Source organism: Ostrinia nubilalis, chromosome 1 (assembly GCF_963855985.1).
Source record: "Ostrinia nubilalis chromosome 1, ilOstNubi1.1, whole genome shotgun sequence".
Classification (NCBI taxonomy): Eukaryota; Metazoa; Arthropoda; class Insecta; order Lepidoptera; family Crambidae; genus Ostrinia; species Ostrinia nubilalis.
Genome location: NC_087088.1, coordinates 6,807,445 through 6,823,368, shown reverse-complemented (window position 1 = coordinate 6,823,368; position 15,924 = coordinate 6,807,445). Strand labels below are relative to the sequence as shown.

The window sequence follows — 15,924 nt, the reverse complement described above, 5'->3', positions numbered from 1 at the left end:
TTATAAAAGTACAAAATAAAATCCATGCTTTACGCTTATGTTTTACGCAGAATAAGCCGTACGTTAATAATAAAACGAATTTCGCATCGCAGTCTAAAAACTCGAAACCGACACAGTCGTTTGTTTCTAATACAGCTTCTGGAGTAAAACCCAATCAACATTACTTCCAATCTCTACCGAATTCGCAAGGCTCATACACTCCATCCGCTGTACGCAAGAATTGTCAACTTTGTAAGACGGAACCTGAACATGCCCTATTCAAATGCAGTTATTTTCGCTCGAAAAATGCGCCAACTCGCCACTCTTTAGTTACTAAATGTAACTTTTGCCTCAATTGTTTAGGCTTTCATAACATTAAAGATTGCAGATCTCAAAATCGTTGCTCAGTTTGCCAACGGAAACATCACACTCTTATTCATATAGATAATTTTAACGTGAATAGACCTATGACGTCACAACAGCTGACTTGCAGCGCGACGCTTTCGCCGACCGACGCGTCCATGTCCGCGCCCGGTCCGGTCACGCCGCCGTTGCAATCGATGCCAACCAACAATGTGTCTCTCTCTGCAGTCACGCCGTCGATCGCTGATGAATCTAGTACCACGGTCTTATTACCCACCGCGTCAGTGTATACTTATGACAATAATAAGACGTGTCAAAAATTACGCGTGTTTCTAGACACAGGTTCGATGAGCAACTTTATCACAAATAAATGTTGTGCGCGACTGAACTTCAAAGTCAATCCGCTACCTACCACTATTAAGGGCATAGGTCAGTCTGAAAGTGTGTCGCTGGGATATGTATCTTTCACAATTGCCTCACGCTTTGATCCCAGGTGTAAATACACTATTAACGCACGCGTCATTGATACAATAACCGATTATTTACCTAATGTAAGGGTTGACATAACCCAGTTATCGCATTTACAAGGTCTTCCTATGGCTGATGACAGCTTCGATATCCCTGCTGAAATCGATTGTTTGTTAGGCAATGAGATATTCCCGCTTCTTTTAGGTAGTAATAAAATAACTTCACCGCAATCCTCTGTCATCGCCATCGAAACCACGCTCGGATATCTCGCTATGGGACGCGCTCAGTGCTACTCAGCTCATTCACGCAATGATAATAAAGCATTCTTTTGCAATGTAGACTCGCACTCATTAGAATCACTCACGCAACGCTTTTGGGAGCTTGAAAGTGTACCTACTAAGAGACACATCAGCCCTGACGATGATATATGTGAAAACATTTTCCAATCAACTCATTCTCGCGACGACTCTGGGACGTATACCGTTTCTTTGCCATTTAAACTCGACCCATCAGAACTCGGCGATTCTTACTTTACTGCTAGGCGTCGCTTCTATAACTTAGAGAAAAAGTTAGACTCAACTCCGGGCTTACGCACTAACTATAATGAAAATATTCAAGACTGTATCGATCGCGGTTTTCTGTCAAAAGTCGAAAACGCATCGAATTCAGAGGAAAATACTCCAAATTATTATATACCTCATCATGCAGTATACCGACCAGATAAACTCACTTCAAAAACTCGAGTCGTTTTAGATGCAAGTTGTAAAACAACCTCTGGAAAGTCGTTAAATGATGTTCTTTACACTGGCCCAAACTTACAAAGTAATATTTTTGATCTTTTAATTAACTTACGCATTTTCTCAGTCGCTTTATCTGCTGATATTGAAAAGATGTATTTCTGTGTAAAGCTTGATCAAAATCACCACCCGTTTCAACGCATATTATTTCGATTTGATCCTGAATCACCGATTGATACTTATCAATACAATAGGGTTTCTTTTGGCGTTTCTAGCTCGCCTTACCTCGCTATGCGTGTCGTTCGCCAACTCGCTGAGGACGAGCGCGCGAATTATCCTATCGCCGCGTCTGAAGCTCAATCCTGTATGTATATGGACGATTATGTCTCATCGATGGACGGGTTAGAAAAAGCTGAACAATCTTACCATCAAATGGTTAAGATGTTCATGGCCGGGGGGTTTAAAATGGTTAAGTGGATCTCGAACAACCCTGAGCTTATAAATAAGATTCCCGATTCGCATAAAAATCCACAGCTCGTCGATTTTGACACTGACTCAGAAATTACGACAAAAATCATAGGCATGCAGTGGCAACCTAATGATGACGTTTTTCTTTACAAAATTAACTCTACTAACTCTGACCAATGCACAAAACGCACGATTCTTTCCGCAACCGCTAGATTATTCGACCCTTTGGGTTTGCTAGGCCCTGTGACAGCGTTTCTCAAACTTTTAATTCAAGAATGCTGGCAGCGCGAACTTGAATGGGATCAGCCAGTTCCAGACTCAATAAAAAATAAATGGAATCGGTTTGATAGTGAGATTAACTATTTATCGCAATTAAAAATATCTCGTCATATAGGAATCACCGCGGGTTGTCACGTCACTATCATGGGCTTCGCGGACGCCAGCGAAGTATGCTACGGAGCTGTAGTTTATGTGCGCGTGAGCTCTGATGCAGATTCACCCGGTGAAGTCTTTCTTATCGCATCCAAATCGCGCGTCGCGCTTTTAAAGAAAATATCTCTTGCGCGGCTTGAACTGTGCGCAGCGCTGCTCTTAACAAATCTTTTATTATCGGTTCGCGATAGTATAGAGAATCGTTATCCTGTTAACTCAATTTACGCATTTTCAGACTCGACTGTCACTCTCACGTGGATACATTCTCCCGCGTACAAATTTCACACATTTGTTGCGAATAGAATTACTGAAATTAATTCGAAACTCAACGCAAAAATTTGGCATCATGTTAATGGAAATGAAAATCCTGCAGATGTAATATCGCGACCTGTAACTCCTAAAGCATTATTAAATCAATTAAATTGGTTTCACTCTCCTCAATGGACAGCTCAGCCAATCTCGCAATGGCCTATCGAGCCATTTCAAGTTTCATCTAACAGTGTTCGACTGGAAGAGAAAACTATCGCTCTTGTTTCAGAGACAAGCTCTCAATCGAACTCTCACCCTTTCGATCGATTAATTGATCGCATTTCCACGTACCCAAAATTATTACGCGCTACTGTGTACGTGTTACGCTTCGCTAAAATACTACGTTCAAACGGAGTGGTTACATCCTCTGATTTAGAACTCGCTGAACTCTATTTAGTACGCCATATACAGGCACTATTTTTTACTCAAGATATGCACGCAATTAAAAATAATAAACCCTTTAACAAATCGCTTCTCAAACTTAACCCTTTCATTGACTCTGATAATATACTTCGTGTCGGAGGTCGACTCACTCACTCTCAACTCAACTATGGACAAAAGCATCCAATCATTCTATCGCCTAAACATCGCTTCACTCAACTTTTAGTTGATTACTTTCATGTATGTAATTTACATACTGGTCCTTCACTTCTACTCAGTCTGCTTAGACAGAAATTTTGGATACTTTCCGCACGTAACTTAGTACGTCAAATAGTGCATCAATGCAATATCTGTTTTCGTTTAAACCCTAAATCTACAAACCCTCTTATGGGCGACTTGCCATCATTTCGCGTTTCAGAAGCTAAAGCCTTTGTTTATACATCGGTCGATTATGCAGGTCCCTTCTTTATTACTCACATTCGCCGCAGAGGTGTTAAAAGCCAGAAGGCTTATATTTGTTTATTTTGCTGTCTTACAACTAAGGCTCTACACATAGAGTTAGTTTCAGACTTAAGCTCTGATCTATTTCTCGCCGCTTTTCGTCGATTCATTTGTAGAAGAGGCCCCGTTTCCATGATATATAGCGACGGAGGTACTAACTTCATTGGCGCTAAACGCAAGCTTGACGAAATTTACGCTCTTTTAGAATCTGACTCTCACAACAATTATTTAAGTTCACATTTGGCTGAACAACGCATTAAGTTTCTTCATAGTCCACCATATGGTCCGCACTTTAACGGCATCACAGAGATAAATGTTCGTTATGTAAAAACGCATCTTTATAAAGTTATTGGTCTTCAAGTGTTAACATACGAAGAGTTCAACACTGTACTTGTACAAATAGAAGGCTTATTGAATAGTAGACCATTGTGTGTTCTTAGCTCTGACCCATCTGATATATCCGCTCTCACTCCCAATCACTTTCTCAATATAACTCCACTGAAATTCTTACCAGTAGAGGATGTCTCTGATATTTCTGACAATCGGTTAACGCGTTATCAGTTAGTCAATAAATTAGTGCAAAGCTTTTGGCGTCGCTGGAGTCAGGAGTATTTAACTTCTCTACAACGCCGTGAAAAGTGGAATACGGTGACCAAACCGATAGATGTGGGCTCTGTTGTTGTTATAAAAGATGACAATGCGCATCCTCTTTGTTGGCCATTGGGTGTGGTTGTGGAAGTATATCCCGGAAAGGACAAAATCATTCGCACCTTAAAGATTCGCACTGCAACCGGTATTTATGTTCGGCCTGTAGTTAGAGTTTGTCCTCTTCCTTTACAGTAACTCAAATAATGCTTTTAACTTTAATTTTTCTTTAACTTCAATTTAACTCAACTTTAACTTTAATTTAACTCAACTTTAACGCTCATTTAACTCAAATTTAACTCGTTTAGTTCTCTCTAACGCATGCTTTTTTGCGTTTTTAACTTTATTTTTTTTTACAAACGCTACTCAATCTAGAGGAAGACCTCTAGGCCGGGGGAGTTGTACGCGCCAGCATTAAAACCTCATGCAATTCAAACTCATGTCACACTATTCTATCACTCATTCTGACAGTCCTTTTCCTATCCTCTCCCTCCCACCTTCAGTCTCGCTCTCGCATCGCAACGCGCCGCTTCGCCTACCTATCTGGGCGTTAATACTAAATAAGTATCCAAAATAAACCAATTCAAATAAACACAAATCGCGCGCTAAACTCATCTCAATAAAAATTCAAGTGTTTGTGAAAGTGAAAGAAGAACCAAGCTTGGACCGTCCTGTGGAGTCTGCTCAATCGAAGGTATCCCATCCCATTCCTATCCCAATCTCCTACAATCATTATTGTACGTTTTACTCCTTACAAGTTTCTAGTTTATAAAACATTTTTTTTAATTGCAAGGAGAACAAAGGTAATTAAAGTTAATAATAATTTATGTAAGTTTATCAAAAGCTGCTCATTGACAAACACACACTGACAAAATTCAGCGAACCTCACCGCTAATCAACGCTAGATTTTTTCAGTGTGTGCGTGCGCGCCGCATACGTATTGGCGCGCGCTCACATACAAACCGCGCTCGGTGCGTTTCTATGAAGATGACCTACTCATTTGTATTTACTCTGGTTAAACTGACATTTTATTAAACTTTATGGATCGTTTAACTACTTTACTTCTTCTAGCAAAGATCCTATTTGAGAGAGCAATGCAACCACAAAAACCAACACCTACACATTTTAACTATGTACATATAATAAAATACTCTCGCAATAAATACAGTGGCGACACAACGCCGTTGATAAACAACGCTAATCCAATTGAAAGAAGAAGGTTAGCGCTAAGACCGACTAGTTGTGGGATTTGTTAGACAGCCAGGCCTGACCTATTTAATTTTGCGTCGTCTTTAGCACAGGGAAAATATAACAGCAAAGAGTTTCGAAATAAGTAACACTGTTTTTAATTGGAACAAAATCTTATATGATAAAACTCGTAAAAAATTTAGGAGCACATGGCAAAAAAATGCCTTCGCAAATACAGTTATACTGTTGTTGACATTTAACTTAAAGTAAACTGACGGTCCCCTAACCTCGTGCTTTGATTAAGTTCTAGATTATAATTAATGCCTGCTGCAGTCAATTCAGTGCTGGTTAGAGCACATGGTTTTACTTATTATACTTACTATGATTTTACTCTGACAAACTTATACTTGCAGTCAGATAGTATAGAAAATCATGTCTTTCAACAGCGGCTTTAAAGTTCTTGAACTTGACTGATAAAGTTTTGAGAGAGGAAATAAGGAATTTTTAAGTGACCCCCTATGGTGACACATAACAAGCATTGTTTTCACAGGGGTCACTTAAAATTAGGGATTGATGGTGAAAACGGGCACTAGACTGACATAAATTTAACTCATTTTGTCTTCCAATTTTCAAAAAGTCAAACTGAATTGGCGGTTTTTCTCACACTACGCCCTTAGTCAGCTTCTGTCGCAAACCCTGATTAACTTCCTGTTTCCAATTTCTATTAAACCTGCTTTTGTTCTGTATTATTTGTTGCGTGTTCCCGCAGAATCTTGCAAATCATCGGGTTAGATTAGTCCGACCGAAATACCGTGTTTTCTGTGAGGAATTCAGAAGATACGGCCCAGTGATTCACTTTGCTGTCCGGACAATGGAGGTTAATGTGGATTGGGTTATTTATCTGGGTCAATGTCGAAATAACATTTCCACGGATCGTTGTGGTTATTGGATATGTCTATTGTGTTCTCTCGTGATAATATTAATAGTAATGAATGTAATTTTGTGCAACTATGAATAGTTTATTTCAGTTTAGATTAATTCACTATTTTTCAGTGGCAGTTTTTATGTTTGTGTTTGTATCTGCCTACTGTTTCAAAATCAGCAAGAAGCGAAAGGTTGTAAGTTCGGTGCTCATCTACGACAATTTATTTTCCAAGAAAACTAATGTATTAAGTAAACGCGGCATTTAAATTCAGAGTCAGCAGTAAATGGGTTCTTTAACTTTATTTCTAGAGATTTTACTACATAAATATTTTACAGAGAAGATGAATAAAGTTTTGTATAAATAAATTATATTCGATCCATGTAAAGCCAGAAATACCTATAGGTAACGTTTACATACAATCATTGACCTATTTAAAGTTTAATAAAAATACAACATTAGTTTCAAAGGCCTTTCAGCCTAAAGTGAATGATTTGAAAAGTTTTTACAAATGTATTAAGCGGGTCTCATTCCATTCGTTCGGGACTCTACGAGAATATTCCCGAATCCCGCTTTCGAGATTTTCGAATCTATCTGTCACTTTCACTCATGCTGTCGTCTCCCTTTGCGTAAAAGGGATGGACACATTTGAAACTGCGGACAAAATTGTAGGTGGTAGCCCCCCCCTGTAACGAGTTCAGTGGGCCTGATTGATGAACAATTGGTTAATCTAAAAAAGAACCTATTTATATCCTTATGTCAACGGAATAGGGTTAAATAAATAAATAAATAAATATCCTTGGACATTTCACACTGCGCTTCTAGTCCCAAACTAAGCAAAGCTTGTACTATGGGTACTAGACAACGGATATATACATACTTAAATACTTTTTTTTTGTAAATACATACTTATTATACATAGAAAACACCCAGTCCAATACAAACAAATAAGTTCATGCACACAAATGTTTGTACTGTGCGGGAATCGAACCCGCTACCTCCGGAATAGTTGTCCGTTTCGAACCACTACACCAAACGGCCGACAAAAGCTTCAAAAGGTTCAAGGTATAAAAGGTTTCAGATTGAACGAGTGCCCGCAACAAGTATTGATAACGTTACACATTAATATGAAAGAGATATTGATGGGACTGAATCCATCGTAGAGATGTTTTAACATTTTTATTTATGTGACTGTATAAACATACACAATTAGATTTATGGATGGACGGACAAGGTTAGTTATGTTGGAACAAACGTTATTTTTAGTTATGAATTATTTCAGAACTTTCTAATATAAAAGTATTTAATTTTGCTGACAATAGTGACTGAGTTTCTTGAGCTGCTTCTTCTCAGCACAGGCCCATTTATTGTCCCGAAGCAGTGGTAGGGTTAATACTGGGACGTGTAAAAGTGCTTTTTAAAAGCCTATTTGCAAAAATATGAGTTTTTATGAGTAAAGTCAGTACCTAAGTACTTAGGCTGGGTTGTACCATCTTACTTTAACTTTGACAAACGTCAAAAATCTGTCAAACTCCATAAAAAAGGCACCGGTTATCGTTATACTTACCGTCAAAGTTACGAGTAGGTGGTGGAACTCAGCCTTACTATAGCTAAAGGAAAACTAACCAAAACCTAAAGCTGTGTCTAACTCTAACTAAGGTATGTAATATTTAATTTTCTAGTTTGTCAATAATTTTCAGGCCATAATAGGAACTCGCTCTGAAAAAGATTATTCCCTATTTCCGAGTATTCATTAGCTTTTTTATAGATTCTAAAACTAATTTAATACCGTTTGATTTATTACTTTTTGTAATGAAAATGAACGTTCATCAAGGCAAACTGACAAGTCACTCAAGACACATTAAAATAGCTGCGAAAATAGTTCGCTACTCATACAAACAAGTTCGCAATGAAGCCCATTAATCATCATGGATTATTATGTAGTTGTAAAGAGCTCGCATAATATATGAGCGTTACTGAAAGTTTGGCACTTTGTACAGCAATATCAACAGTGGCTGCCGTACAGTTGTCCACAGCCTGAATAGATCAGCCAGGGTTTGAAGAAAAACATGCTGTCAATTTATAGCTCAGCTGTCTGAACCTAAAATGACAAGGAACGAAAAGCTCTATGGAGACAGAAAGTATTGGACATCAAGCTAATGTCTGTAGGATCATAGTAGTAAAAGGTTCTATTATAGCAACTAAAATGTACCTTTATGACGGGCCGTCGATTTTGTAAATAATTTCTTCAGTGTACAATTCGCGTTATTCTAAGAAAGTTTGTTTATTTGACAACCTTTTATTTAGCCTGAATTTTTTGTGTGTTACTTTGTATGTTTGGGTAAAACACTGCAGCTGAATTTTAAACCTTCCTGATGACACTTGCAGAAAACCCATTCAGCTGAAGTTTTGCATACACATTATAATTCGCATACAATGCAATGAAAATATTTCAAGACTCTAGTGTGATGATAGAGACGTAAGGAGGTCAAAGGAAAATCTTGTTTTTAAAAGTTATTTTGTCTAAATTATTTATCTAAGAGTTAATTAATTCATTATGTAGCATTCAAACGTAGTGAACTGGTGCTTCTATTTACCCCGATCCTTCACAGAGGCTTGTATAGATTAAATAAGTTACGTTGATCAAGTTAGCCCAAGTATTTATATTGGTATCATAAATTTATAAGAAGTGCGAACAGGACGCCTTACGGAGGGAATAATATTAACGGTTCCACGGTATATTGTGAATTATAATTTGCGGACGGATAAGCCGGCATCTAAATCATTATGCAGCTTCTTCTTTTAATTTTATTACAGAGTATTGTTATGAAAAGCTATTTATTATTCTTCGTAGTGCCCGGTAATTTATTTGAATTCGCTCCGTTTGTGATTTACGGATTTATATTACTAGTAAAGTTGGTGATGCGAGGGGTTTGTTACGTATTTGTTTTAAGAGAAATTAAATAGAAAATGCGATGCGGGAATAGAATAACTGTGTGAGTTGCCGAGGAAGGAGTTTACCCGATATATTGGGATTCTGTGAGACTCATGCACTGACCTGGTAACAGCGACACCGGGCTCCCTTTCCCAGTTCCAGCACTCCTCGTGGCAATCCAATATCAGAGGGCGTCGTTCGAACAGCGAAAAACACTGCACTTCGCACAAAATCACCAAACGATAAAATAAAATAGTTTTTTGTAGCGGCGTAGATGCACACGTGAAAAATGGAGTATGGGCAACGGGCAACTGTCTTTTTTCTTTCAAATGTTTGGTAGGCGGCACAACAGTTTACGCCGCGGAGAACTAGATGGCGTTAGACGCCAAGGAACTTTGGCGAATGGTCGGGAAGATGCACGCATGTATACCAACAGTAGAACATGAGAACTCTTTGTTGCCAACATAAGCGCGCAAACATCCTCCCCGGCTTGAAAATACTAGGGATTTTCAAAGAATATGATGCAGAATTACTAAAATAAAGTTAAGATCAAGATTTAAATGTGACGGAATATAATACTGGGTTTGGAGGGCAATTAAAGCAAAATATATAAATATAAGACAAAAATGTGGTATGTATAAAATATGATATAAATATGAGGTTGTATGCGATTATAACTGTGTTTGCTATTGAGTAGGAATTGGGCATAATTTAACAACAGGACGCTTATAAGTTCCAGTTGTTGTTCTTACTGAAGCGACGCGAATAATCCCATCCTTACCAGGATATACTTGTTCTATTATGCCAGTGGGCCAACGAAGAGGTGGTGTATCATCATGATGTATGAGAACAAGAGTCCCAGGACTGACTGGAACAGCAGGTGTATTCCACTTCTGTCTTACTTGTAAAGTATGCAAATAGTCTAAGTGCCACCTCTTCCAGTAGTCTCGCACTAATTTATCCAAAAGGGATTTTCGATCAGAAAGACGCATTGATGAATTTAGTTCGCTTACAGGTAAACTTTGTAAAGGTGTAGTCATTAAAAAATGCGCTGGAGTCAAAATATGGTGAGGTTGATCGGCCAACAGACACAACGGACGCGAATTTAATAGACATTCTATCTGAGTTAGGACAGTTAAGAGCTCTTCATAACAAAGCAGCTGATTACCGATTGTGCGGAATAAATGCGTTTTTATACTTTTTATATTTGCCTCCCAAATGCCGCCCATGTGGGGAGCTCGAGCAGGCAAAGTACGCCAAATAATCTTGCGGTTGTCAGTTAATTCATTTTGAAACGCGGTACACGTTTCATGCGCGAAAAGGAAACTGTAAAGTTCGTCCAATTGTCGTTTAGCACCGATAAAATTAGTTCCATTGTCAGAGTACATACATGAGACAGGACCTCGCCTGGAAAGAAAGCGCTTAAAAGCGTCTAGAAATGTTTCAGTACTCAAATCCGACGCCAATTCGATGTGTATTGCCTTTGTAGTTAGGCAAACAAAAAGGCAAATGTAAGCCTTTTGACTTTTAACACCACGTCTACGTGTAAGTGTTATGTTAATAGGCCCAGCATAATCTACTCCAGTGTGGGTGAAAGCTTTAGCTTCTTGAACACGAGCTGGTGGAAGGCTTGCCATTATAGGCGAAGGATGAGTAGGTGCGACCTTAAAACAAAAATTGCATTTGCGAACACGCTGTCGGATAATGTTGCGAGCAGATACAATCCAATATCTCTGTCTTAATAATGACATTAAAAGATGCGATCCAGTATGACAATTAGATCGATGACAATCATCGATGATGAGATTAATGATGTGATGACTACGAGGCAGCAAAATTGGATGTTGATTTTCAAATGGAATGTCAGCGTTAGTAAGGCGCCCACCAACGCGGAGCAGCCCGTCATTGTCGATGAACAAATCAAGTTTTCTGAGGGATGCGGAAGGCAAGTTACCATTGGATATGTTTTTTATATCTTCATTGAAATATTGTTTCTGTAGCGTACGAAGAAGAACGAGTTCAGCAGATTCCAGATGAGGTGCTTCGATTGAAGGTGAGTTAGGTATCTTTTTTATAAAGCGTAAGACATAAACAGTAATGCGTTTTAATTTTTTCCAGGACGAGACCCGGGATGCGAGCTCAAGAAGGGGGTGCGGCGATGCGTCTACATCGGATACAGCAGTTAAAGTAACCGACGGTCTCATTTCAGGTATATCATCAAGATGAGAAGATACAAAGGGCACGATCGGCCAATCGGCGATGGGAGATTGAGCCCATAAGGGGCCATGCCACCATAACGATTGCGCGATTACTTGCGAAGGTAAAAGACCTCGCGAGACACAGTCACTGGGATTCTCAGATCCGTTTATATGAAAAAAGCGGCCAGGTGGCAAATTATCGTGTATTTTACTAACACGGTTGGCGACAAACATTTGCCAACGGTGCGGCGATGAATGAATCCACGACAGAGCGATAGTGGAATCTGAAAAGGCGAATATTTCATTTATAGGGTAGCGATTATCAAATGCGGCGTGAACTCGTTTAATAAATTCAGAAAGAAGCAATGCGGCACACAATTCGAGCCTAGCGAGCGTTATAGTTTTGAGCGGAGCGACTTTCGACCTTGAACATACTAATTGTATAGAAATGTCACCGTTCGGATGCGTTACATGCAAAAAAATTACACAGCCATATGCCTTAAGACTGGCATCTCCGAAACCGAGTAAGCGGACAGTGCAACCTGCTGATATGCCCAAGTGGCGCGGTATTTGCAAACTTGATAAAAGGGGCAATTCATTTTTAAATTCAGTGAAGCGGTCAATAATTGGTTGAGGTGGTACTTCATCCCAATCAATTTTAGCGAGCCATAAATCTTGAAGTAAAAGCTTGGCGTAAAGTATAACAGGCGCAACTAAGCCGAGTACATCAAACAAGCGAGCAATAGTAGATAAAATCACGCGTTTAGTATTATTAGCGGGAGGTTCGTTGATTGTGAACGTGAAAGTGTCAGTTACAGGTAGCCATTTCAAACCTAGGACCTTTAGTGTGTCGCTATTATCGGTGAATTCAATTGCGGCGCGATGAGACTCAGGCAAATGAGCGAGAAGTTCAGGCGAGTTACTGGCCCATTTTATTAGATCAAATCCACCGGATTTAAACATTGCGATTAGGTCATGAGCTAACTGAATCGCGTCATTTGCGGTGGGAACTGATGAGGTTAAATCGTCCATGTACATTTCGTGAGTGGCGACCTCTGCAGCGCGAGGGAAGCGATCCTGTTCCTCAAGAGCCAATTGTCGGATCGTGCGCATAGCCAGGTACGGACTCGAGCGAAGACCGAATGCGACCGAATTAAATTGGAAAATACGAACAAGTTCGTCTTCATTAAATCGGTATAATATTTTTTGATATTTACGATCATCATCTGCTAAAAGTATGCGAAGGTACATTTGTTGCACGTCAGCAGTGACGGCTATTTCAAATTGACGAAACCTTAATAGCAATGTAAATAAATCAGTCTGCAAGTTAGGTCCAGTCATGAGTAAATCGTTGAGCGAAAAGCCAGTGTCCGTTTTGGCGCTGGCATCCAAAACAATGCGCGTTTTAGTCGTAGTTCTATCGGGACGAATTACAGCGTGATGTGGGATGAAGTAACCCTCACTCAAAGCCACGGATGAGTATGGTATTTCAGATAAATAACCCTTTTTTAAATAGTCAGAAATTACTTCATTATACGCCTCACGAAGTGTAGGCAGCGCGATGAATTTACGCTCAAGTGCAGCTAATCGACGCTGAGCACCAATATGCGAATTACCTAATGTTTTAGGATCCCCTTTAAAAGGCAAAGAAACAATGAAACGGCCAGAAGAATCGCGCGACACTGTCGATAAGAACTTGCGTTCGCACTCGCGGTCGTCCGGACTGACGTCACAGCCACCACTAGTAACCTCCTCAAGCTCCCAAAATTTAATTAAAGACTGATGCAAATTGTCATTTATTAAAGGACCGAAGGACCAGGCTACTTTGCCAGGTTCGACGGAGCTAACCATTTCACCCACAACAATATAGCCAAGAGTAGTTTCGAGCGCGTGAGGGGCAATGACCGGGCCGTCAGCCGGGCGCGATGTCACAGTAGGTATAATCTTACCACCGAGTAATAAATGTGGGAACAACGGTGCGCCGAGAATTGCGTGAATATCGCCAGGTAAATTCCATAAATCATCAGCGAGTGGGATATTCGAAAAGTCGTCGATTATGCTTGCGTTAACAACGCGAGTAGGTAGATAGTCAGTAATATGTTCGACTACCAAGCATTTTACATTATATTGTGCGTCAGAGACGCGAGACTTAATTGTCAGCGAAACAAAACCTAAAACAGAGGTATCGAGCGACCCTACAGTTTTAATAGTCGAATTAATTAGCGGTTGAATATTCAAGTTCAATTGATTACAACATGAAAGCGTTACAATATTATTTTGCGATGCACTGTCAATTAAACATCTGATAGTTACGTGTTTACCATTAATAGGTACATAAACTTGCGCGGTAGGTAGTATTGTCGTAGAATTGTTTTTATGTGAGGTTGTCAATACGACGTCCGCCTCGTCCTGATACGCGCCTAAACATGTGGCGGAATTGTCACTGGACTGCGAGTGCAAGCACACAGAGCGTTCCGGCTGCACAGAGGTGGTTACGGGCGGGGCCGCTGACTGCGGAGGCGCCGCGAAAGGTGGTGAATGCGTTGTAATTTGATTTGTATTAATGCGAGTGGATTGCGAAGTAACCGGGGTGTCAAAATGCAACATAGAATGATGTTTTTTATTACAGATTTTACACAAGCTTTGGGAACCGCACTTTGAAGTATTGTGACTTGACCCTAAACAATTAACACACAAATGATTTTGTTTCACAAATTGAAATCTATCTTTGATGCTCATTTTCTTAAACTCGGTGCATTCATAAAGACGAAAATGCTGAACCGATTTACAATAAATGCACGTATTTACTTTAGCATTTCCCGATGTGTTGTCATTTGTTATGGCAAAGGTATGAGACACTCTTTTAGTAGTGTTATTATTATTAAAGCGCGGTCGCGGTTGTGTCTGTTGAACTGAAAACGAAGATGTTCGTTCTAAGACTTTAATATGGTGGCGGATGAAATTGATAACATCTGAACTCTCCGGTATGTTTTTGTCACGAATAGATGATTCGAATTGTTGCACAGTTTGTAACTCTAACTTTTTTAACGCGATATGCGTTATGATGAAGTCAGGTAAATCATCGATATTTAATTGTTTTAGCGCGGCAAAAGATGAGTTAAGGTTTTCTATAAAATCATTTAATTGGGATGGCGAACTGTTTGTTAATTTAATGTCCAAAATGTTATTCAAATACATGGTGCCTAGTGCACGTTTATCTTGATATTTAGTTATTAGAGATTCCCAAATAGTGGGGTAATTGACCTCATTCGGTATTATGCCTGCGAATGTCTTGAGCGCCGAGCCACTCAATTTACCTATCAAATATTGCACTCGGTGCGCGTTGGTCAATGCTTTGTTGTTATGCACGTTTGTTTTGAATGATTCGTAAAATAGGGGCCAATTATTAGGATTTCCGTCGAATGAAGGTAATTCGATCGGGGGTAATCTAATTGTATCATTGTTTACAGATTTTGTTGATGAAGTATGTGCGGTATTTGCCTGACATTCAACAATTGATGTACGCGTTTGTGAAATGTATGAATAAATATCCTCAAAGGATGACCAATCACTAAAATTGGGAACAGCTACGGGATTCAACTCCATCTCTAAAAGATTATGCTGATCGCAAAGCGAATTAAATTCATCATACAATTTTGGTAAAGTTGAACATGACGCTAAAAATGCTTGTTGAGACCTAGTTATTTCTTTTGAGATCGAAATATTCTTTGCAACAGTATAGATTTCATTAATGCGACCGAAAATGGCTTGCTTTTTAGCAACGACAAATTTTAATTTTGTAGCGGACGCCATTTTGGACGCCGTTTCAAAGCGAGCGAGTTTGCGTTAGATGAAAAAACATGCGTAATTTGAGCAAAATGCGATGCGAAACACAGTTATAGATGCGTTAAAATGTATAACAATATAATATATAGGTATTAAAATACTTAACAAGGATTATAGCGTAAATAAATATAGAACGGGCTGGTTAAATCCGGATCTAAGGTACCATAAAATTGGTGATGCGAGGGGTTTGTTACGTATTTGTTTTAAGAGAAATTAAATAGAAAATGCGATGCGGGAATAGAATAACTGTGTGAGTTGCCGAGGAAGGAGTTTACCCGATATATTGGGATTCTGTGAGACTCATGCACTGACCTGGTAACAGCGACACCGGGCTCCCTTTCCCAGTTCCAGCACTCCTCGTGGCAATCCAATATCAGAGGGCGTCGTTCGAACAGCGAAAAACACTGCACTTCGCACAAAATCACCAAACGATAAAATAAAATAGTTTTTTGTAGCGGCGTAGATGCACACGTGAAAAATGGAGTATGGGCAACGGGCAACTGTCTTTTTTCTTTCAAATGTTTGGTAGGCGGCACAACAGTTTACGCCGCG

At 39.5% G+C, this 15,924-nt stretch overlaps 1 protein-coding gene across 1 annotated transcript; it reads right to left on the bottom strand.

Annotated features, from left to right (window-relative positions):
* Positions 1 to 11,693: 11,693 nt before the first annotated feature.
* On the bottom strand, positions 11,694 to 13,377 carry LOC135077235 (uncharacterized). Its single transcript, XM_063971778.1, has 2 exons — positions 12,013 to 13,377; positions 11,694 to 11,810 (listed from the first exon to the last, which is right to left on the bottom strand). Exons 1-2 carry the CDS (start codon positions 13,375 to 13,377, stop codon positions 11,694 to 11,696), a joined length of 1,482 nt encoding a protein of 493 aa, XP_063827848.1.
* Positions 13,378 to 15,924: the final 2,547 nt, after the last annotated feature.